General features: G+C 44.1%; 2 protein-coding genes across 6 annotated transcripts in view; one reads left to right on the top strand and one right to left on the bottom strand.

The window, feature by feature from the left end:
* Positions 1 to 11,657, bottom strand: part of adamtsl2 (ADAMTS-like 2) — a 43,804-nt gene extending 32,147 nt beyond the window's left edge. For 4 of the 5 annotated variants that reach the window (XM_055886411.1, XM_055886414.1, XM_055886413.1 and 1 more), the window contains exons 1-5: positions 10,265 to 11,432; positions 8,758 to 9,042; positions 8,216 to 8,343; positions 2,340 to 2,450; positions 1,786 to 1,945 (exon numbers count right to left, since the gene is read on the bottom strand). The gene's annotated coding sequence lies outside the window, so the exon portion shown is untranslated. Of the gene's footprint in view, positions 1 to 1,785; positions 1,946 to 2,339; positions 2,451 to 8,215; positions 8,344 to 8,757; positions 9,043 to 10,264; positions 11,433 to 11,572 lie in introns of those variants that run through there. The other variant, XM_055886412.1, reaches the window with a different exon arrangement.
* Positions 11,658 to 11,921: 264 nt separating this feature from the next.
* LOC129826093 (solute carrier family 2, facilitated glucose transporter member 8-like) lies at positions 11,922 to 19,225 on the top strand. Its single transcript, XM_055886416.1, has 10 exons — positions 11,922 to 12,019; positions 13,243 to 13,405; positions 13,605 to 13,811; positions 14,036 to 14,135; positions 15,793 to 16,004; positions 16,410 to 16,559; positions 16,791 to 16,899; positions 17,169 to 17,336; positions 17,585 to 17,730; positions 18,106 to 19,225. The coding sequence occupies exons 1-10, from the start codon at positions 11,922 to 11,924 to the stop codon at positions 18,250 to 18,252; spliced, it is 1,500 nt and encodes a 499-aa protein (XP_055742391.1). The 3' UTR covers positions 18,253 to 19,225.
* The last annotated feature ends 4,303 nt before the right edge of the window (positions 19,226 to 23,528 follow it).

Raw genomic sequence — 23,528 nt, 5'->3', positions numbered from 1 at the left:
CGGCCACTGGGCTCTCCTGGCTGCATTTCCCATTCCTGACAGGACGGTAACCTTAAACTTTTATTGCGCGGGGGTGAAACACTTTTCAGCTCATTTATGACCCCTGTCTGTCCCAGACCACTTTGTTCAAGGGCTGCAGCCCACACATACTGTCTGAGGGAGCTGAACCAAGCACCAAGCCCCATCCCCACGTCGGCATCGCATTCTGAGGCGGCGGTCGACCACGTTCTCCAAACGGAGCCACAACATCATCACCACATCTGATGATTGACATCAGTCTGGAAATGGGCTCCGTGGTCGTCTGCACAAACATTGGACAGACACCATTGAGAGGATTTGGGTGGTACCGGGCATACTGTGTGAACATGTACTTTTAAACTAGCTTCTCTGCTACGCCAAACTCCGCATGTGATTATGCCACTGCTCTCAATGACGTCTTATACATGCAAGGGGGGAGCCTGAGTAGAATTGGTACTGTACGTTCATTCTGATCACAAATGTATCCAAATGAAGTATTGTATGTTCAGTAATTGAAACAATACCTGGTGTGGATGGGGTGCATCTGATCAGATGCTGCTGGGGTGTTTCCTACAGGGTTGAGTGTCACAATCTCCTTATCGGCTGTTACTATAGCTGCTGTCAGAGCAGGGAGGGGGCAGCTGCTTCTCTCAAAACAACCCCCTCTCTTCTCCAGTCTCCACCATGTATGCTACAATACCCAACTGGTACACACTGTAAACCACTTTATTGCCACACATATTCAAATCTTTTCAACTCTAGATACATTTACAGTTTCAGGGTGAATTCAATCTATACACTTGTCTATAATCTTGATACATATCTTTATTTTATTTGGCAGGGAAAAAAACATAATTTTCAGGCAAATTTACACAGCTAAATAATCTTGTTAAAAATAAAGATTTACTGTAATGTTGAGAATACAAATGGTCCATAGCACAATACCTTTGCCATTCAACTAAATTCTCAAGGAAATAGAACGTATACAAAAGAGCTACAGCTTCTCCATCATTTCTATCTGTCATATCATTGAACTGCCTTCATCTAACTGGCACACCTTTTCCTTTTTGTCATACGCCCTTTACATGTCTCCATTTGCCTGTCAATCATAGTCATGGACATAAACAATACAAAACAATCCCATTAGAAAATCATTGAGCCCTGACAATCTAGACTAATGGATAAATTACTGTACATCCAAACAGGTGAGGTGGAACTAAGGAAAACTGGGCCTCTACTGACACCTGTTGGATTTGAGAACAGTATTGTGCCATGACAAGCTCAAGCTACAGCACTATGGCCACACTCCACCATGTCACCCTAAGAGTAGTAAACACCATAGTGTTGATGCTTATGTGGAATTCACTCCAAACCCCCCAAACTTCCTACAGTGGTACAGCCTGTCCTTAGAGACCAGTGCAGACTGCTCCTGTTCCACTGTGCGGGTGGGGGCCAGACTGGACCCATCATACTGCAGAGGCTATCACCGTTCAAGGGCCAATCGCACTGCTCGCTTCACCTGGCACAGCCAACACAGGAAGTGCACCTCTGCTCAGTATGAGAGACTCTTTCAATGCTCTCAACGGCTGGAGCACCCAACTAAAACAAATACTGATCAATGATGAAGAGGAAGTTGAGTGTTTTATGTGACTTTGTGAATAAGAGGTTTGGAAAGAGAGTTTGAACTGAAAGGCTTTATTAAGTGACCTAGATGAGGGTAGATGAGGTTGTCTGTCCCAGTGTCTGTGTGTTTTCCTGGTCTAGTACCTGCTGGTTGATCCTGACGATCTGCTTGTACACGTACTGCGGTGCCACACAGACTTTAAGCGGCTCCGCCATCTGGTCAGACTGTTCCTCTGAGGATTGGCTGTCAGACTGGGTGTCTGTGTCATGTGACAGGGTCATCTTGTCAAGCCCACTGCAGATTCTGGGGAAACACATCTGAAATTAGCATCAACCACAGTTAGTTTGTACACTTTGGGACTGGTGTACACACCCCTATTTGGCCTATGTAAGGAAGGACTACAAAGCACTTCCAATTGAGACTCTCTATTGAACAGGATTCTTTTAATCCAGGAGAAGTTTTCATCTGGATCTGGGCAACTGCCCTTTTGACCATTTTCAGACCTGAGTTAAATATATATGTAAAAAAAACATAAAAGTAGATGTCCTTGATTTAGCTTTGATTCTGTACTTTGGGGGTTATTCCATTCTATTGTACCTGGAAAACTAAACCAGGTATTTTTATATCTTTCTGATTCAGGTCCGACCAGTTTTAGCCGTGGGAGGGAGGGGTTGTGGACAAACAGTGTTAGACTAACCAAACTTTAGCACGGAGGATGCAGGCCTGGATGTTGTCCATCAGCTGGGCTTTAACCATTCTGGCCGTCTCACTGGACAGCACATCTGACACTGAGCAGCCTGGGAACAGACTAAGCAGCAGACGCACACACACAAAATGGCTACACGGACTCAGAGTTGACCACAATCAGAGTTGACCACACTCACAGAGCCCTACACACTTACGCACACTGACACTCGAACACATACAAACAAACACTCACTCCATCATTTGCTCACACATAATATGCACACACATTTACAGTGCATTCGGAAAGTATTTAGACCACTTTACTTTTTCCACATTTTGGTACGTTACAGCCTTATTCTAACATGGATTAAATTGTGTTTTAATCCTCATCAATCTACACACAGTACCCCATATTGAAATATAACATTTACATAAGTATTGGAACCCTTTACTCAGTATTTGGTTGAATTAACTTTGGCAGAGATTACAGCCTTGAGTCATCTTGGGTATGATGCTGCAAGCTTGGCACACCTGTATTTGAGGAGTTTCTCCCATTCTTCTCTGCAGATCCTCTCAAACTCTGTCAGGTTGGATGGGGAGCTTTGCTACACAGCTATTTTCAGGTCTCTTCAGAGATGTTCGATCCAGGCTCTGGCTGGGCCACTCAAGGACATTCAGAGACTTGTCCCGAAGCCACTCCTGCGTTGTCTTGGCAGTGTGCTTACGGTCGTTGTCGTGTTGGAAGACTTCGGACCAGTCTGAGGTGCGGAGCGCTCCAGAGCAGGTTTTCATCAAGGATCTCTCTGTACTTTGCTCCGTTCATTTTTCCTCGATCCTGACTAGTCTCCCAGTCCCTGCCGTTGAAAAACATCCCCACAGAATGATGCTGTCACCACCATGCTGGTGCCAGGGATGGTGCCAGGTTTCTTCCAGACGTGACGCTTGGCATTCAGGCCAAAGAGTTCAATCTTGGTTTCATCAGACCAGAGAAATTTGTTTCTCATGGTTGTTGTTTTGCTAGCGTAGACTGGAATATGTTCCGGGATTCATCCAATGGCATTGAGGAGTACACCACCTCAGTCACCGGCTTCATCAACAAGTGCATCGACGACGTCCTCCCCACAGTAACCATACGTACATTTCCCAACCAGAAGCCATGGATTACAGGCAACATCTGCACCGAGCTAAAGTATAGAGCTGCCGCTTTCAAGGAGTGTCCTGCTTTCAAGGAGCGGGACACAAATCTGGACGCATTTAAGAAATCCCGCTATGCCCTCAGACGAACCATCAAACAGGCAAACCGTCAATACAGGACTAAGATTGAATCCTACTACACCGGCTCTGACGCTCGTCAGATGTGGCAGGGCATGAAAAATATTACGGACTACAAAAGGGAAACACAGCCGCGAGCTGGCCAGTGACGTGAGCCTACCAGATGAGCGAAATGCCTTTTTTTTTGCTCGCTTCGAGGAAAGTAACACTGAAACATGCATGACAGCACCAGCTGTTCCGGACAACTGCGTGATCACGCTCTCCGTAGCCGATATGAGCAAGAACTTTAAACAGGTCAACATTCAAAATTCACAGGACGTGTATTCAAAGCATGCGCGGACCAACTGACAAGTGTCTTCACTGACATTTTCAACCTCTCCCTGACCAAGTCTGTAATACCTACATGCTTCAAGCAGACCACCATAGTCCCTGTGCCCAAGAAAGCGAAGGTAACCGGCCTAAATGAATACCACCCCGTAGCAATCATGTCGGTAGCCATGAAGTGCTTTGAAAGGCTGTTCATGGCTCACATCAACACCATCCTGCTGGAAACCCTAGACCCACTCCAATTCACATACCGCCTCAACAGATCCACAGATGACGCAATCTCAATCGTATTCCACACTGCACTTTCCCCTCTGTACAAAAGGAATACGTATGTGAGAATGCTGTTCATTGAGTACAGCTCAGCGTTAAACCACATTTTGCGCACAAAACTCATTAGTAAGCTAAGGACCCTGGGACTAAACACCTCCCTTTGCAACTGGATCCTGGGCTTCCTGGCGGGCCGTCCCCAGGTGGTAAGGGTAGGCAACAACACATCTGCCACGCTGATCCTTAACACTGGGGCCCCTCAGGGATGCCTGCTCAGTCCCCTCCTGTACTCCCCTGTTCACCCATGGCTGCGTGGCCAAGCACGACTCCAACACCATCATTAAGTTTGCTGACGACAACTGTGGTAGGCCTGATCACCGACAACGATGAGACAGCCTATAGGGAGGTCAGAGACCTGGCAGTGTGGTGCCAGGACAATAACCTCTCTCTCAATGTGAGTAAGACAAAGGAGCTGATTGTGGACTATAGGAAAAGGAGGGCTGAACAGACCCCCATTAACATTGACGGGGCTGAAGTGGAGCGGATCGAGAGTTTCAAGTCCCTTGGTGTTCACGTCACCAACAAACTATCATGGTCCAAACACACCAAGACAGTTGTGAAGAGGGCACGACAACACCTGTTTCCCCTCAGGAGACTGAAAAGATTTGGCAAGGGTCCCCAGAATCTCAAAAAGTTCTACAGCTGCAACATATAGAGCATCCTGACCAGTTGCATCACCACCTGGTATGGCAATTGCACGGCATCTGACTGTAAGGCGCTACAGAGGGTAGTGCGTACGGCCCAGTGCATCACTGGGGCCAAGCTTCCTGGCATCCAGGATGTACTAGGTAGTGTCAGAGGAAGGCCCAAAAAATTGTCAAAGACTCCAGTCGCCCAAGTCATAGACTGTTCGCTCTGCTACCGCATGGCAAGCAGTACCGGAGCGCCAAGTCTAGAACCAAAAGTCTCCTTAACAGCATCTACCCCCAAGCCATAAGACTGCTGAACAATTAATCAAATGGACCCCCCCCCCGTATATAGCCTCGTTATTGTTATGTAATTTTCTTGAGTTAATCTTTTTTTTTTTTTTTTTACTTTAGTTTATTTAGTAAATATTTTCTTAACCCAAATTATTTTAACTGCATTGTTGGTAAAGGGCCTGTAAGTAAGCATTTCACGGTAAGGTCTACACCTGTTTTATTCGGCGCATGTGACAAATACAATTTGATCTGAGGGTCTTTAGGTGCCTTTTTAGCAAACTCAAAGCGGGCTGTCATGTGCCTTTTACTGAGGAGTGGCTTCCGTCTGGCCACTCTACCATAAAGGCCTGATTGGTTGAGTGCTGCAGAGATGGTTGTCCTTCTGGAAGGTTCTCCCATCTCCACAGAGGAACTCTGGAGTTCTGTCAGAATGACCATCGGGTTCTTGGTCACCTCCCTGACCAAGGTCCTTCTTACCCGATTGCTCAGATTGACCAGGCGGCCAGCTCTAGGAAGAGTCTTGGTGGTTCCAAACTTCTTCCATTTAAGAATGATGGAGGCCACTGTGTTCTTGGAGACTTTCAATGCTATAAATATTTTGGTACCCTTCCCCAGATCTGTGCCTCGACACAATCCTGTCTTGGAGCTCTACGGACAATTCCTTCGACCTCATGGCTTTGTTTTTGCTCTGACATGCACTGTCAACTGTGGGACCTTATATAGAATCATGTCCAATAAATTGAATTTACCACAGGTGGACTCCAATCAAGTTGAAGAAACATTTCAAAGATGCTCAATGGAAACAGGATGAACCTGAGTTCAATTTCAAGTCTCATAGCAAAGGGTCTGAACACTTATGTAAATAAGGTATTTCTGTTTTTCTTTTTCATAAATTTGCAAACATTGCTAATAACCTGTTTTTGTTTTGTCATTATGGGGTATTGTGTGTAGATTGATGAGGATTTTTATTTATTTAATACATTTTAGAATAAGACTGTAATGTAACAAAATGTGGAAATGTCTGAATAATTTCAGAATGCATTGTACATACAGTACCAGTCCAAAGTTTGGACACACATACTCATTCAAGGGTTTTTCTTTATTTTTTGCTATTTTCTACAATGTAGAATAATAGTGAAGACATCAAACTATTAAATAAGTTAACAAATCAGAATATTTTTTTTATTTTAGATTCTTCAAAGTAGCCACCCTTTGCCTTGATGACAGCTTTGCACACTCTTGGCATTCTCTCAACCAGCTTCGTGAGGAATGCTTTTCCAACAGTCTCGAAGGAGTTCCCACATATGCTGATGCAGCACTCCATCACTACCCTTGGTCAAATAGCCCTTTCACACCTGGAGGTGTGTTTTGGGTCATTGTCCTGTTGAAAAACAAATGATAGTCCCACTAAGTGCAAACCAGATGGAATGGCGTATCGCTGCAGAATGCTTTGGTAGCCGTGCTGGTTAAGTGTGCCTTGAATTCTAAATAAATCACAGACAGTGTCACCAGCAAACCACACATGCAGAGATCATCCGTTCACCTACTCTGCATCTCACAAAGACACGGCGGTTGGAACCAAAAATCTCACATTTTGACTCATCAGACCAAAAGGACAGATGTCCATTGCTCATGTTTTTGGCCCAAGCAAGTCTCTTCTTATTATTGGTGTCCGTTAGTAGTGGTTTCTTTGCAGCAATTCGACCATGAAGGCCTGATTCACACAGTCTCCTCTGAACAGTTGAGATGTGTCTGTTATTTGAACTCTGAAACATTTATTTGGGCTGCAATCTGAGGTGCAGTTAACTCTAATGAACTTATCCTCTGCAGCAAAAAACAAAAGTAATGATGGCCTGTTGTTTCTCTTTGCTTATTTGAGCTGTACTTGCCATAATATGGACTTGGTCATTTACCAATAACCTTCTGTATACCACCCATACCTTGTCAAAACACAACTGATTGGATCAAACACATTAAGAAGGAAAGAAATTCCACAAATTAACTTTTAACAAGGCACACCTGTTAATTGAAATGCATTCCAGGTGACTACTTCATGAAGCTGGTTGAGAGAATGCCAAGAGTGTGCAAAGCTGTCATCAAGGCAAAGGGTGGCTACTTTGAAGAATCTCAAAAATAAAATATATTTAGATTTGTTTAACACTTCTTTGGTTACTACATGATTCCACGTGTGTTATTTCATAGTTTTGATGTCTTCACTATTATTCTACAATGTAGAAAACAGTAAAAATAAAGAAAAACCCTGGAATGAGTAGGTGTGTCCAAACTTTTGACTGGTACTGTATATATCTACCTCTATCGATCCAGTATCACTGCACATTGTTAATAATGGTATTGGCACTGACCCTGTATATAGTATGCTTACTTTATTGTGATCTTATTTTTTATGTTTATATCTCATTTGTTTTTGTTCTACCATGTTATTTGTTGTATTACATTGTTATTGATAACTGCTTTGTTGGTTACAAGAAAGAGATTTCCCTGTATCTGTCCATGTGACATTAGAACCGGAAACACACACATGCAGACAGAGGTACAGATTTACTACAGTAGTCAGTTCTGCACCAAGTGGGAGTTTCGCACCACTTTATGAAACCTGTATTACTTAAAATGAAATGTGCATTAAAAGAAAGAATAACCTGTTCATATACTTATAACCCCCCCCCAATCTGCATTGGAAACAAGTGGTGAGAGCTTAGTACTTGCATAACTAGGGTCCTTAGCCCACATCAGGCCCTAGCTATAACAGCTCAGTATTATGGATAGAGTGGATGAGACACACAGTACAGGCATTGAGGGTCTTGCCTGATCATTAGTGGGGTTCAGGAGAAGGGTACTGATGGCATCCTGCTTGGCCCCCTCCACGTTGGGCACTTTACGGTGGGGTTTGGCCCAGTTCTCATAGTACTGGCTGACTCCAGGGTTGTACTTGATGGCCTCAAGGAACTTGTCAGAGCTGCCTCATGGTACTTCCTGCGGTGAAGACAATACACAGTGTTATGGATGACAGACTGAGACTCACCAGTCCTGGTAGCAGTGTGTGCCCAGGGTGTTGAGGATGACAGCGAGGCGGATCCAGATGGCCTGGTCATCAGGAGACATCTCCTCCGCCTGCTGGTAGTCAGCCAGGGCAAACTCCCACTCGTCCTGCTGGAAGAAACACAAACCACAACCACCTCTGTAAATATCAGAGGTGATATCTACTGTCGACTCAGATGCACTCCTTCCTGAAATTGGATATAATGGATATAGGTATTGACTTTATGCATTGATGTATTAAAGGTCTGTGAGGTGATATGAAATCAAATCTCCAGTCACTTTGAACACATCCTCTCTTGATCTCAGTGACTCCTGCCCACCGTCCATATTCACACACTATTTCTATTTCACAGAGCCAGACATCAATTGCACCTTTTTCAAACGGGAGCCCACAACCTCTCTCATTTTACCTCAGTCAAACTCACCTCCTTCGCCTCCACTTCCTCCCACCCCCTTAAACATACCTCCCTTCCCTCATCTCTCCTCTTATTTTCTCTCCCGTCCTCTCCTTTCCCCTCCCCTCACCTCCTCTGTTAATGTGGAGGCCGCTTTCCTCCTTCTGCTCCCGGACGGCCTTGCTGAGCAGCATGGCTTCCTCGGCGTAGAAGTTATGGGAAGAAGCACGGCACGGCAAAGTCGTTATAGGTGAGCACCAGCTGGGCCTGGGCCTCCTCCTGCACGGCCCTCAGTTTTTCCTGGGTGTGTCCGCTCGGCTCCGCCCCCTGGACTCAAGCCTCACTCAGCTCCACAGCCAGGACCAGGTCCTCAATGACAGAAGTGAAGTCTTTCAGCCTGCAGTACAGAATACCCCTATGGTGCAAAATACTACATATTAGTGGATAATAGACAGTATGGAGCATATCACAGCAACACAATGTAGATTATGTATCCTCATTTGTTTACTGTAGATTGGTAGACGAGAATGAGTCTGAAAACGTGTCAACATTATCAAGCTTCTAGCTTCTAACGAGAACATTAAGAACACCTGCTCTTTCCATGACACAGACTGACCAGGTGAATCCAGGTGAAAGCTGTGATCCCTTATTGATGTCACTTGTTAAATCCACTTCAATCAGTGTAGATGAAGTGGAGGAGACAGGTTAAAGAATGATTGCTAAGCCTTGAGACAATTCAGACATTGATTGTGTATGTGTACCATTCAGAGGGTGAATGGGCAAGACAAAATATTTAAGTGCCTTTTCACGCCCAACAGTTTCCCCATGTGTATCAAGAATGGTCCACCACCCAAAGGACTTCCAGCCAACTTGACACAACTGTGGGAAGCATTGGAGTCAACATGGGCCAGCGTCCCTGTGGAACGCTTTCGACACGTTGTAGTCTATGCCCTGACAAATTGAGGCTGTTCTGAGGGAAAAAGGGAGAAGGGGGGGGGGGGGGTCAACTCAATATTATGATTGTGTTTTTAATGTTTTGTGCACTCAGTGTATATCTCTTCATTGGTAGAGGAGAATGGTCTGGTAAAATGGGATCAACCAGGCATGTATCAGCTAAACCACAGGCCTAATCAACACTCTTGCTTGCTGTATCAGAACCTTGACACGTACAGATAAATACAGGTCGATCTACGCAGATCTACGGTCTCGGAGTCTACATGTAGCCAGTTACTGACCAGCCTCAGACAGTCAGAGTCTACCTGTAGCCAGTTACTCACCAGCCTCAGACAGTCAGAGTCTACCTCCAGCTAGTTACTAACCAGCCTCAGACAGTCAGTATAGCGGCCCAGGGCCGTCAGACATGCAAGGCTACAACAGCAACAAAGGGAGACACTTCTGTGGTTCACACCCGTGACACATTTTTTTTAAATCTTAGGTGAATAGCACCATCTGTTGGCTGTGCAAGGAATGTCTGTCTGTAGAGATGGCTGAGGTCAAAGAATTTCACATGCCATCCTTAGGCAGATAACATTTGGATAAAGCCAAAGAAAGTGTTTATATATAGTGGAAACACTAACAACTATATTCATTTTCATGCACATAGCTCTCTATGTGAATACCTCAAATTTCACACTGACCTCCTCATGTGATATGACCAGCAGCAAGGCCTTGGCAAACAACTCCAGAGCATCCAGGAACATCCCCTGTGGAGTGGACAAAACTCAATATTATCTAATTTCTCTAAACAAGACAATTACAACAGTTTTCAGATGAGATATATAAAAGGGGTGCTATCAGATTTTTACAACGTTTTTTCAAGTGAAAGCAAGAGGTATTTCAATAGTGCTGGGTGCGTGCTTGACTGTGTAGGGATGATCATTATGTCTGAATGTTTTCCCAGACTGTTCTAAAAAGATCACAGCAGGCCAGAGGTTTGTGGATGGCCTTATCCTGAGGCTCCAGGAGGCAGGCATGTCTGCAGCTGATGGCTGTAGACTGGAAGTCACACATCTGTAGATAAGCCTCCACCTGGCTCACATAGAGCTGGAAGTCAGAACACATGACAACTTCAGACAATTATTTTATACAAATCAGACTATATTTATGTGGTTCTGTACCTGTTTCTGCTGAATATGTTTTTTTATTTAACAAGGCAAGTCATTTAGAACAAATTCTTAGTTACAATGACAGCCTACACTGGCCAAACCCAGACGACAATAGGCCAATTGTGCACTGCCCTACAGCACTCCCAATTGTGATACAGCCTGGATTTGAACCAGGGTGTCTGTAGTGACGCCTCTAGCATTGAGATGCCGTGCCTTAGACTGCTGCGCCACTCGGGAGCCCAAATATGACTTGCTTTGGCGAAGCAAGTCACAGGCTTTGAAAATTGATACTGCTATTGGTATTGCCTCTTCTCCATAGCTGCAAATTGCTAAATCTAGGTGAATGCCCCTTAAGGTAAACTCAACTCATCTTCAGAAATCATATTGTGATTAAAGTAGCTAATATACATTAATGTCAAAACTACATCAACCTGTTGACATGTCAAACTCAATGTTCAATGGCAGCCTTTCAACTTAAGAAAATGCTTATTGGGTTTTTATGCCGTATTTCCAAAGGTATTTCACCTGCCTCCACTAGCAAGGCACATACAGATGTTGATCATTTTAAAAATATTTTTTATTTAACCTTTATTTAGCTAGGCAAATCGGTTAGTCTTATTTTACAACGACGGCTTAAATGCACCAATACACATCCTTAAAGCTATATACTGGATTCTGTGCTCTGTCCAGCCTCTGAAGCAAAGTCTTCGGCGCTGTTCCATAAACTATACACCCGTAATCAAGTGTTGTCCTGATCAGAGCTCTATAAATATCCATCAACGATTGTCTATCAGCACTCCATTCACCAACTTCTTGTACTTTGTTTCAAAATATGATTACATTATCTTTATACGGAACACCCTGGGAACGGCTGCAACTTTCATTTTTAAAAACGGAACCGGAAACATGAATTTATAGCAAGAATGCGAATCAGCTGATTCTGTGAAAGCATATGACCCAATTTGACAATAACCGTCCGGTCGGTCAGTTGACATATTTTGCTTACAAAAATAATAATATCATTATGTTTTTCATAATTTCCTGAGAATATTCTTGTTGAATTGAGGGTTTGTAGTCTCGCGTGCGGCGGTCTTCCCTTCGCGAAGAGTTTTTGGTAAAGATTTTCGCTGGCTCTGCATGTCCAGCATCCCTGGCCTTTGTTAAGTGACCGCAAACAACAGGACAAAACATGATGGAAATCCAAAATCATGAGTCAACACGATTGCTTGATGCAGAATATGGAGAAGAAGAGACAGGAGTGAGGTCGGAGCAGGACGCATATCTTGAGTAAGTTTGTGTTATGATTATGGCAAGAAAAGTTTTAACCCAATATCTTTGGTGGCCCTATACCACCCAGCAAGATCAAATCAAACTTTATTTGTCACATGCGCCGAATACAAAAGGAGTAGACCATACCGGGAAATGCTTACAAGCCCTTAGCCAATAATGCAGTTCAAGAAAGATTTAAGAAAATATTTACGAAATAAACTAAAGTAAAAAATTATAAAAAAGTAACACAAATAAATAACAATAACGAGGCTATATACAGGGGGTACCGGTACCGAGTCAATGTGCGGGGGTACGGTACATGTTAGTCGAGGTAATTTGTACATGTAGGTAGGGGTAGAGTGACTATGCATGGATAATAAATAGCGAGTAGCAGCAGTGTAAAAACAAATGGGTCGGGGGTTCAATGTAAACAGTCTGGGTGGCCATTTGATTAATTGTTCAGCAGTGTTATGGCATGGGCGTAGAAGCTGTTAAGGAGCCTTTTGCTTCTAGACTTGGCGCTCTGGCACCTCTTGCTGTGCGGTAGCAGAGAGAACAGTCTATGACTTGGGTGACTGGAGTCTTTGACAATTTTATGGGCTTCCATCTGACACTGCCTAGTATATACAGTGGGGAGAACAAGTATTTGATACACTGCCGACTTTGCAGGTTTTCCTACTTACAAAGCATGTAGAGATCTGTAATTGTTATCATAGGTACACTTCAACTGTGAGAGACAGAATCTAAAACAAAAATCTAGAAAATCACATTATGATTTTTAAGTAATTCATTTGCGCTTAAACTCTTTCACAATTTAATATTTGCTAAACAGCACTCCCAGTAGGCTACTGCAGCCTCACTCTACCCGTGATAAAGTCATTTTTGATAAGGCGCGAAACTGAAATATACGTTTTGGTATGATTTTTGTGGAATATTGAATGTGCGCTTCAAACTGTTTGCTTGGAATGATTTGTAGATATCGTCTCCACCTGTGCACCCGACTCAGTTTCCCTACCAGAAAACAAGTGACGCCGGTAAAGTCTTGTGTATTCGAGCACCCAAATTCAGGGGGATGGCTTGACTGTATTTTGCGAGTGTCTGCTTACTTGACAGCAGTAGCATACTGTAGTCTTTACTAAAAACATGGTCTAGTTTTGTTGGGTTGGTGAAGTCTTGCATGTAAATAGTGTTGTTACAATAAAGCTGATTTTGTAACCCCACCTGTTCTATATTTTCAACAGCAAGGTGAAGAATGGAAAGCTGTACCTCGCCACTTTTGCAGCAGTCCTTGGCCCCCTGAGTTTTGGGTTCGTGTTAGGGTACAGCTCCCCTGCCATCCCTGAACTAAGCACAATCACTGACCCGAGATTACAACTAGACAAAGAAGAGGCTTCCTGGTTTGGGGTAAGATAACATTCTTGTCATGGGGCCCTGATTCCCCCCCCCCCTCATAACCCAACCAGGATGAGCTTTGGATCATTGTCATGCTATAACACGGACTCAGAGTTTTTTCCCTGGTCAGGCCAGTGCCCTAATCATTCCTGAGTGGATTAAAGTAGACATTATCCGTTTCATTGACTCTGTTCTGTTTTCTGTTTTGCAGTCTATCGTGACGATAGGAGCTGCTATAGGGGGTCTACTCGGCGGTTGGATGGTGGACAAGATCGGGAGGAAGCTGAGTCTTATGTTCTGCTCCATACCTTATATCTTTGGTTTTACTATCATCATTGCTGCTCAGAATGTCTGGATGCTGTATCTTGGAAGGGTCCTCACAGGACTGGCAAGTGGGGTTACATCTCTAGTGGTCCCAGTAAGTACTATGGAATGTCTACTCTGATGCTATCTGCTTAAATTGACCAAGATGCATGACGACCAAGATGCATGACCGTATGAATGAATGCATGCATTCTAATTAGTTTATTTCCTCATATATTCCTATTTTACGTTGTACGTCTGTTTTATCGCTTCTAGCAATATGTCATGCTGCGTACTCTTCCTGTGTGAACATATTTTTTCTCTTCCTCTGTGCTCTAGCTGTACATCTCAGAGATGGCCCATGAGCGTGTCCGTGGGGCAATGGGCTCCTGTGTTCAACTCATGGTGGTCACAGGAATCATGGGAGTATATATAGCAGGTACGCCACAGATGTCCATTTGTTAGCAGCATTTGGATGTTATGATTTTTTGGTTAGAATCTCATGAGAAATTCTATATGCCATTTGTATACTGTATCTGGTCAGCAGACAGGATTTGACAAGCATCTGACTATGTCATTAAGGGTTTGTCAGTGTTGTACAATTTTATGACAGAGGTTACAGCAGTAGTCATACGGGTAGAGGTAGTTGTAGAGGTCAATGTTTTAATGATGGGGTGTTTTGTTCAAGGTACAAACCACCATCAAAGGCTATTCAGCTGCAATCGGTATTGTCATGTGATTATCATCGCCAGGCATGATCAAGATTCCACCCAACTAACTGAGAGTGCTCTCATTTATGCCGGCCTCACAAGCCACCGTTATGCCTAATCTAGTTACCGACATACCATGCATGTTTCTCCATTTACTTCCTCAACAGACAGTACCATTGCAGGAGCGGTTGGCTGTTTTGTCTCCATAGTCTCTAATATTTAGAGGCAAATGGTCTCTGGCTGAGGAATGTTGAACGGAAGAAATGTTTCATTAACTCAATTCCTGTATATGCTCTTCTAAATGTAAATTTCAATTTAATGAACCGGGGTGATGGATTTGCCTAGTATGAACCATCCTGATCTAATTCATGCTAGGCTAGTGATGGATACTAATAATCAACATTCTACATTTTCATTGTTCATGTTCTGGAGTTACCCTGTAAAAAAAAAAAAATCATACAATTATGTAATATCAACAACACAGCTGTGGAATCCAGACCTTAATAGTTTCTTTTCACACGGAATGACTCTACTAGGGTCATCACACTACTGCCTTCTCACATTCCATACTCTACTGTCTCTCTGCTTCCAGTGACTCGCTCCTACAGGTTCATGCTCTACAACATCCGTAGAGTACGACCCTACCTCACACAGGAAGCGGCGCAGGTCCTAGTCCAGGCACTTGTCATCTCGCGTCTGGACTACTGCAACTCTCTGTTGGCTGGGTGCCATCAAACCCCTGCTATTTATCCAGAACGCTGCAGCCTGCCTGGCGTTCAACCTTCCCATGTCACCCCGCTCCTCCGCACGCTCCACTGGCTTCCAGTCGAAGCTCACATCCACTACAAGACCATGGTACTTGACTATGGCGCAGCAAGAGGAACTGCCCCTCGCTACCTTCAAGCTATGCTCAATCCCTACACCCCAACCGAGCACTCCGTTCTTCCACCTCTGGTCTCATGGCCCTCCCACCCCTATGGGAGGGCAGCTCCCACTCAGCCCAGTCCAAGGTCTTCTGTCCTGGTACCCCAATGTTGGAACCAGCTTCCCCCTGAAGCTAGGACAGCAGAGTCCCTGCCCATCTTCCCGAAAACATCTGAAACCTTACCTTTTCAAGGAGTATCTTAAATAATTCCTCCATCACCCTCCCCCTCACACCCCCTACTCACCCCACCTTTCATGAACTAACACTCACACTTGACTCTTTTCCCCCCTTTACTAGCTCTGACTTTGCTGATAGCTACTTTATTGAGGAAAATGTACTTACTATGACTGAGATATGTGTTTGTCCCACCTACATGTAGCTATCTTAAGATGAATGCACTAACTGTAAGTCGCTCTGGATAAGGGCGCCTGCTAAATGACTTAAATGTAGATGCTTCCCAGGGCTGTCGCTGGACTGGCGCTGGCTAGCGATCTGCTGCTCCATCCCTCCCACCCTGATGATGGTGTTCATGTGTTTCATGCCTGAGACGCCCAGGTTCCTGCTGTCTCAGGGTAAACGGAGGGAAGCTGAGGAGGCACTGCGCTTTCTGAGGGGGCCAGACGCCCCTGCAGAGTGGGAGTGTGCCCGCATTGAGGATGCTTCTGATGACCAGGTGAGCTTTGCGTATTCCCTAGTAATCATGAAGTATAAGACTTGCTTTAAGAAAGGCATTATGCCATTTCACAATGTATGAGACAAAGGTATTGATTGTAGAATAATACTCAGGTAGGGAGAGAGAGTCACACCTCTGTGTTGCACTTAACCAAATCAGTAGGAACAGTCTTACAATTTCTATCGCGGGACCTCTCTTCACCTGCACGGTTATGTGTCTGAGTAAGTATATTTAGGTCAGCCCCACTACTGTAGGGAACCAGAGTAGAGAGAAACTTGACAGAGCTGAGAAACGGTTGTCCTTGTGGATTTAGTCTGGGGAGAATCTGGAACAAAGAAGCATGCTAACACATCTGACCCATGTTAAATGGCATAAGAGATGACTGTGTGCTTTGTGTTAAACCAGGGAGGTAGTTTTGGGATGGCTGATCTTAAGGACCCTGGAGTATACAAGCCCCTTGGAGTGGGCATCATGTTGATGCTCTTCCAGCAGCTCACCGGGATCAACGCCATCATGTTCTATGCTGAGACTATCTTTGAGAAGGCCCACTTTAAGGTAAGAATTGTTCAGCGTTATCAGTATTTTGGCAGCTGGACCGACCAATGCTTTATTTATTGTAATCTTTTTATGATTTAATTTGTTTTAAGATTCATTGGTTTGATGTATTTTAATCTCATTACTCTTCATAAACTGTAATGTGATTATCTAAGTACTATAGATACTATGATATTGACATACCAGTGCGGTTATATGTAATAAAATAACAGGTGCTTATTTGTTTTTCAGAACAGCAATGTTGCTACGGTGGTAGTAGCAGCAACCCAGGTAGTATTCACTGCAGTAGCAGCATTGGTCATGGACCGCGCTGGAAGGAAGCTTCTCCTCATCCTCTCTGGTGCTTATGTCTCACAAGTATCTGTCTCTGTCTGCGTGTTATCACTTACTTATCTTTCTTCCTCCACTGATTTTATAATGCATCAATAGAGTCCTTTGGGGCAATCCCTCTCCAAAATTGTACGGTGGAAATAAGGCACTGTCAAGCTTGACATCAAATTACCACACCCATCACCCAAATTGGGCCCCAACTACCTGAAAATCCATGTTCAATTGTGAAAAGAAATGTTCATTCTTTCTCTCTCTTCCTCCCTCTCTTTCTCTATTAAGGAGTTTTTATGTGTCTAAGCACTGCTGCCTTTGGTGTCTACTTCAAGTTGTCTAGTGAAACCCATGGTAACTCCTCAGGACTCTGCCTAGTAGAGAGTCCCCTTGCCCAGAACCCTGCGGCTGATCTGTCATGGCTCGCACTGTCCAGCATGGGCTTCTTCATCACAGGTGAACCCCACTCTTAAATTGAGACTATTGGGGCCCAGCAAACTATCCTGGCTAGATAAAACCAAATTAATTGTCTGCATTGCTTAGTAATGTTTCTTTTAGAGTATAGTTGGTTTAGTCACCTGTAAATTCTTCCATGTGTTTTGAACTTACTATCAATCGTATAGCCATTTATATTTTAAATTCAAATCTGACATTTTGCTTTGTGTGAAATTTATTCTAATCGTCATACCTTATGGTCAATTCAGGTTTCTCTCTTGGTTGGGGTCCCATCCCCTGGCTGGTGATGTCAGAGATCTTTCCCACGCGAGTAAAGGGGTTTGCCAGCTCTGTTTGTGTCCTCACCAACTGGGGCTCTGCCTTCGTCATCACCAAGACCTTCCAGAACCTGATGGTGAGCTGGTGTTGATTTTGGGCATCGTATATGGCAGATGTGGGGGATAAAGAGATGTTGAAAAGGCAGATAAAGAGGGCTTGTGAGGAAGCCATTTTGCAGTTGTGGTTTTACTGGTTTGCAATTTTCTTAGCCAAGCAGAGACACAAATGTCTATATGCGAACTTTAACAACCTTTTTATTACAGATATACAAACATTGCTAAGTCTACAGATAGACACTTAATGCGCTGAACAAAGAAGTTTCCTCTGCAGTTCATGTGTAGTGTCAGTCAATACATTTTAGAGGATGAGCTCAGAGGTCTATAAGGTAATACTGGTAACTGTAAGGATGTATTTGGATATTGTAATAACAATCCATGAAAATGTATTTCAGGATATCCTAACCAGTGCTGGAACCTTCTGGCTGTTCTCTGGGTGTTGTGCGCTCAACATAGTCTTCACCATCATCTTTGTCCCGGAGACCAAAGGCAAGACTCTGGAGCAGATCCAGGCACGTTTCAAAGGGACTCCAGAACAATAAAGCTACAATAGACCAACTTTACATCAACGCCAAATATAACCTCAGCAAGGACAGGAGTACAGTTTGGAGGGTCTCATGATACCTTGTGATCGATAGTTCTCTGGATGGTCCTTTAAGATGGGATAATCTATCGCTTTCTCTTACTTGAAAAAGTATAATGGTTGTGGCTGAGTATTATACTCTACTCTGACTTAGTAGCGGGTCCTGCAGTCTGGGCTTTTGGCCTGTTGGGCATCCTGAATGAATGCTGGACCTCTTAAGCTACCTTTTAATGGTACTTTTACTATTTCTTTTCACTGGAGTAAATCAATTCACACATTCAAGAAAATATTTTTGAACCTGAGATATTTGTAAATTTTACTTCTAGATATGAACGATTACACAAACATAACGAAACACACTTTTTGTATGTATTTTTTTTTTTGCATTATTCAAATGTGAGAACAAATGTTTTGGCCCATAATGATAATTGAATAGTTCCAAAATAATATTTTGTTGTTGGCTGATTTAATGTTCTGTTTATACCATGTGGGTATACTATGGGTTACTGATACACTTGTAATACAGGTAAAGCTGTTAAAAACTAATGCACTGAGCACATCTACACAACACTGACACTTTCTATACAGGTGAACCTTTAAACATAAAGAACCAGGAGAAACGGGAACTGTGGTAGGTTTTTAAATGTCGTTTTGATAACTCAAGCTGTACATTTGTAAGTGTGCACTAATGTCCTCTTGGAATTATAGTTCTTTGAAAAGACAAGAAAAATTATGTTAATACTCTTTTTCCACCTTTCTAAAAAAAAAAGTATGTAATTCATGTGATTTTGTTAAGAATGTTTGTGTGAATACAATTTAGAGTATCAATGCACGCTGTCATTGAATTGACAGTTCCAAAACATTGGAACTCAAAGTTCTACACTAGTAAATGGTCATAATATCGTGTTAATAAAAGAGATTTGTTTATCATAGTAGCATTTGTTTTTTCCCCCCTGAATGTTTCTAGGGGTTATGGTGTTGTTCAGTGGGCACTCTTAACTACAAGATTTTACCGAGTTACAGTTCATATAAGGAAACCAGTCAATTAAAAATGGTTTATTTAACCTTAATTTTAACAGGGCAGACACATTAGGACCTAGGTCTCTTTTACAAATGTGCCCTGTATATACTACATAAATATACACATAATACCCAATATACACTGACAAAAATATAAACGCAACATGTAAACTGTTGGTTTCATGAGCGGAAATAAAATATCCCAGACATTTACATACGCACAAAAGGCTTAATACTTTAAAATGATGTGCACAAATGTGTTTACATGCCTGTTAGTGAGCATTACTCCTTTGCCAAGATAATCCATCCACCTGACAGGTGTGGCATATCAAGAAGCTGTTTAAACATCATGATCATTACACAGGTGCACCTTGTGCTGGAGACAAAAGGCCACTCAAATGTGTAGTTATGTCACAACACGATGCCAAAGATGTCTCAAGTTCTGAGGGAGCATGCAATTGTCATGCTGACTGCAGAAATGTCCACCAGAGCTGTTGCCAGAGAATTGAATGTTAATTTCTCTACCATAAGCCGCCTCCAATGTTGTTTAAGAGAATTTGGCAGTATATACAACCAGCCTCATAACCCCAGACCACATGTACGATGTCGTCTGGGCGAGAGGTTTGCTGATATCAATGTTGTGAACAGAGTACCCCATGGTGGCAATGGGGTTATGATATGGGCAGGCATAAGCTATGGACAACGAAAACAATTGCATTTCATCGATGTCAATTTGAATGCATGAAGATAACGTGAGATCCTGAGGCCCATTGTCGTGCCATTCATCCGTCGCCATCCCCTCATGTTTCAGCATGATAATGCACAGCCCCCCATGTTGCAAGGATCTATACACAATTCCTGGAAGCTGAAAATGTCCCAGTTCTTCCATGGCCTGAATACTCACCAGACAGGTCACCCATTGAACATGTTTGGGATGCTCTGGTTTGACGTGCACAACATTGTGTTCCAGTTCCCGCTAATATTCAGCAACTTCACACGGCGATTGAAGAGAAAAAGTGAAACCCCTGAAAGTTGGAAAGTTCCAATCAGCAGGGTAAGAGTCAGTCCTCTACCCAGGTAGAAGGCAGGCTGGAACGTACTGGGTGATGTTCAATTATTTATTAACATGAATATTCAATTATTTATAAACATATGAATACGTAGGTTTCTTGTCAGTGTAGACATTCCACAGGCCACAATCAACAGCCTGATGAACTCTATGCAAAGGAGATGTGTCACACTGCATGACACTATGACCAATAGATGCATAGCTGTATTCCCAGTCATGTGAAATCCATAGCTTAGTAAAAGGCACATGACAACCCTCTTGGATTCTCTGGTCTGATGAAACTATGACTAAACTCTTTGGCCTGAATGCCACGCGTCATGTTTGGAGAAATCCTGGCACCATCCCTACTGTGAAGCATGGTGGTGGCAGCATCATGCTGTGGGGATGTTTTTCAACGGCAGGGACTGGGAGACTAGTCGGGATTGAGGAAAAGATGAACGGAGCAAAGTGCAGAGAGATCTTTAATGAAAACCTGCTCCAGAGTGCTCAGGACCTCAGACTGGGCCAAAGTTTCACCTTCCAACAGGACAACGACCCTAAGCACACAGCCAAGACAATGTAGGAGTGGCTTCGGGACAAGTAGGATACAAGCAAAGAGAATACAACCATATAATGGATTCAACCACAACTCCATTCTCTATTTTTTAGGCTAGTGGCAAGTCCCCAAAATGTTTTAGATACCCCTACCCGAGGTATAATTAAACAATAAGGCACGAGGAGGTATGGTATATGGCCATTTATACCACGGCTAAAGGCTGTTCTTATGCACGATGCAACACGGAATAATGCCTGGCTGGAGAGGGGTTGGCCACATAAGCTCATGTAACCCAATATTACAAGCTCTGATATTGCTCAAATTTGGAATACAAGTAGTCCGTTGTCTGCCCAAAATACACAAATAAACAGCATTAAAATATCTTCATTAATCTTGGAAATATAGACCTGTAAACAGACAGATACAATAGGCGAAAATATCAGATTTTAATATTTATGATGAACGTTAACCAGTGGTCCTGCCTGAGAAAAAGGCATACAGTTAGACATGCGTTTTGATGTTTTGGCTATTCTATTGGTCTCTAAGGAAAACAAGTGGGCTCCGACGTCGAGATGACCTTTTTCGGGGTCCAAGGTTCCTTAAAGGATTATGTAACTTTAGCCCCTAGTCTTTCAATTAAATCATCACAGATTATCTTTATATTTTGCCTCAAATCGAATCTGGAGTCCAAAATCCAATATGGCTGCAATAATACAATTTGATGGAAGTTAAATCACCTGTAAACATAAATTATTGAAATTAGTACTTTTTCAGAAATGTGTACAACACTCATGCCTACAAAGATTGTTAGTGGAAAACAATTTTATTCTGAATCCAATATGGCCAACTGTCACGTTCCTGACCTATTTTCTGTTAGTTTGTTATATGTGTTAGTTGGTCAGGACGTGAGTTTGGGTGGGCATTCTATGTTTTCTGTTTCTGTGTTGGTTTATTGGGTTGCCTGGTATGGCTCTTAATTAGAGGCAGGTGTTTGGCGTTCCTCTAATTAAGAGTCATATTTAGGTAGGCGTTTTCACAGTGTTCGTTGTGGGTGATTGTCTTCAGTGTCTGTGTCTGTACACCACGCGGGACTGTTTATGGTTTGTTCGGTTTGTGTAGCCTATGTTCCTATTCGTGCGTTTTTCTTGTTTTATGTAAGTACGTCGTCTAGGTCTGTCTACACCGTTTGTTGTTTTTGTTAGTTTAATCAAGTTCGTGTTTTCGTTAATAAAATATGTCATTTCACTACGCTGCGCCTTGGTTCCCTCAATACTCCTCCTCTTCAGATGAAGAGGAGGAGGACTGCCGTTACAGAATCACCCACCAATCCAGAGCCAAGCAGCGTAATTTTGAGCAACGGGCAAGTATACAGGACTTGTGGAGTTGGGAGCAAATATTTAACGGAGAAGGACCATGGGCTAAAGTGAATCACCGTCCATGGGAACAGCTGGAGGCAGCTCGGAGAGTGGAGGAAAAGAGAGAGAGGAACCGGAGTTATGAGGGAACGCGTCTTGCACGGAAGCCCAAAAAGCCCATGAGTAACAACCAAAAATTTCTTGGGGGGGGGCTAAGAGGTAGTGGGCCAAGGGCAGGTAGGAGACCTGCGCCCACTTCCCAGGCTTACCGTGGAGAGCGGGAGTACGGGCAGGCGCTGTGTTACGCAGTAGAGCGCACGGTGTCTCCTGTACGAGTGCATAGCCCAGTGCGGGTTATTCCACCTTACCGCACTGGTAGGGCTAGATTGGGCATTGAGCCAGGTGTCATGAGGCTGGCTCAACGTGTCTGGTCTCCAGTGCGTCTCCTCGGGCCGGCATACATGGCACCTGCCTTACGCATGGTTTCCCCGGTTCGCCTACATAGCCCGGTGCAGGTTATTCCACCTCCCCGCACTGGACGGGCGACCGGGAGCATTCAACCAGGTAAGGTTGGGCAGGCTCAATGCTCAAGGGAGCCAGTACGCCTGCACGGTCCGGTATTTCCGGCGCCACCTCCCCGCCCCAGCCTAGTACCTACAGTGCCTACACTACGCACTAGGCTACCAGTGCGTCTCCTGAGCCCTGTTCCTCCTCCACGCACTCTCCCTGTAGTGCGTGTATCCAGTTCGGTGCCTCCAGTTCCGGCACCACGCACTAAGCCTCATGTGCGTCTCCAGAGCCCTGTACACACTGTTTCTTCTCCCCCTACTAATCCTGTTGTGCTTGCCCTCAGCCCGGTGCCACCAGTGCCGGTACCACGCACCAGGTATAGAGTAGGCTTTGAGAGTCCAGTGTGCCCTGTCCCTGCTCCCCGCACTAGCATGAAGGTGCGTGTCCTTAGCCCGGTGCCTCCAGTTCCGGCACCACGCACCAGGTCTACAGTGCGCCTTATCCGGCCAGAGCCATCCGTCTCCCCAGCGCCATCTGAGCCATCCGTCTCCCCAGCGCCGTCTGAGCCATCCGTCTGCCATGAGACTGCAAAGCCGCCCGTCTGCCATGAGCCTGCAAAGCCGCCCGTCTGCCATGAGCCTACAGAGCCGTCCGCCAGACAGGAGCCGCTAGAGCCGTCCGCCAGACAGGAGCCGCTAGAGCCGTCCGCCAGACAGGAGCCGCTAGAGCCGTCCGCCAGACAGGAG

This window comes from Salvelinus fontinalis, chromosome 28 (genome assembly GCF_029448725.1).
Source record: "Salvelinus fontinalis isolate EN_2023a chromosome 28, ASM2944872v1, whole genome shotgun sequence".
Classification (NCBI taxonomy): domain Eukaryota; kingdom Metazoa; phylum Chordata; class Actinopteri; order Salmoniformes; family Salmonidae; genus Salvelinus; species Salvelinus fontinalis.
Note: the sequence above shows the minus strand (reverse complement) of the source record. Positions and strands in the feature narration are given on the sequence as shown.

What these genes read in the sequence shown, in the direction of transcription:
- LOC129826093 (XM_055886416.1), top strand. Translation starts at nt 11,922, where the DNA reads ATGATGGAAATCCAAAATCATGAGTCAACACGATTGCTTGATGCAGAA. An exon ending in TTGAGAAGGCCCACTTTAAG is followed by an intron (nt 16,560 to 16,790) that starts GTAAGAATTGTT and finishes TTTGTTTTTCAG; the next exon opens with AACAGCAATGTTGCTACGGT. An exon ending in AGACCTTCCAGAACCTGATG is followed by an intron (nt 17,731 to 18,105) that starts GTGAGCTGGTGT and finishes AATGTATTTCAG; the next exon opens with GATATCCTAACCAGTGCTGG.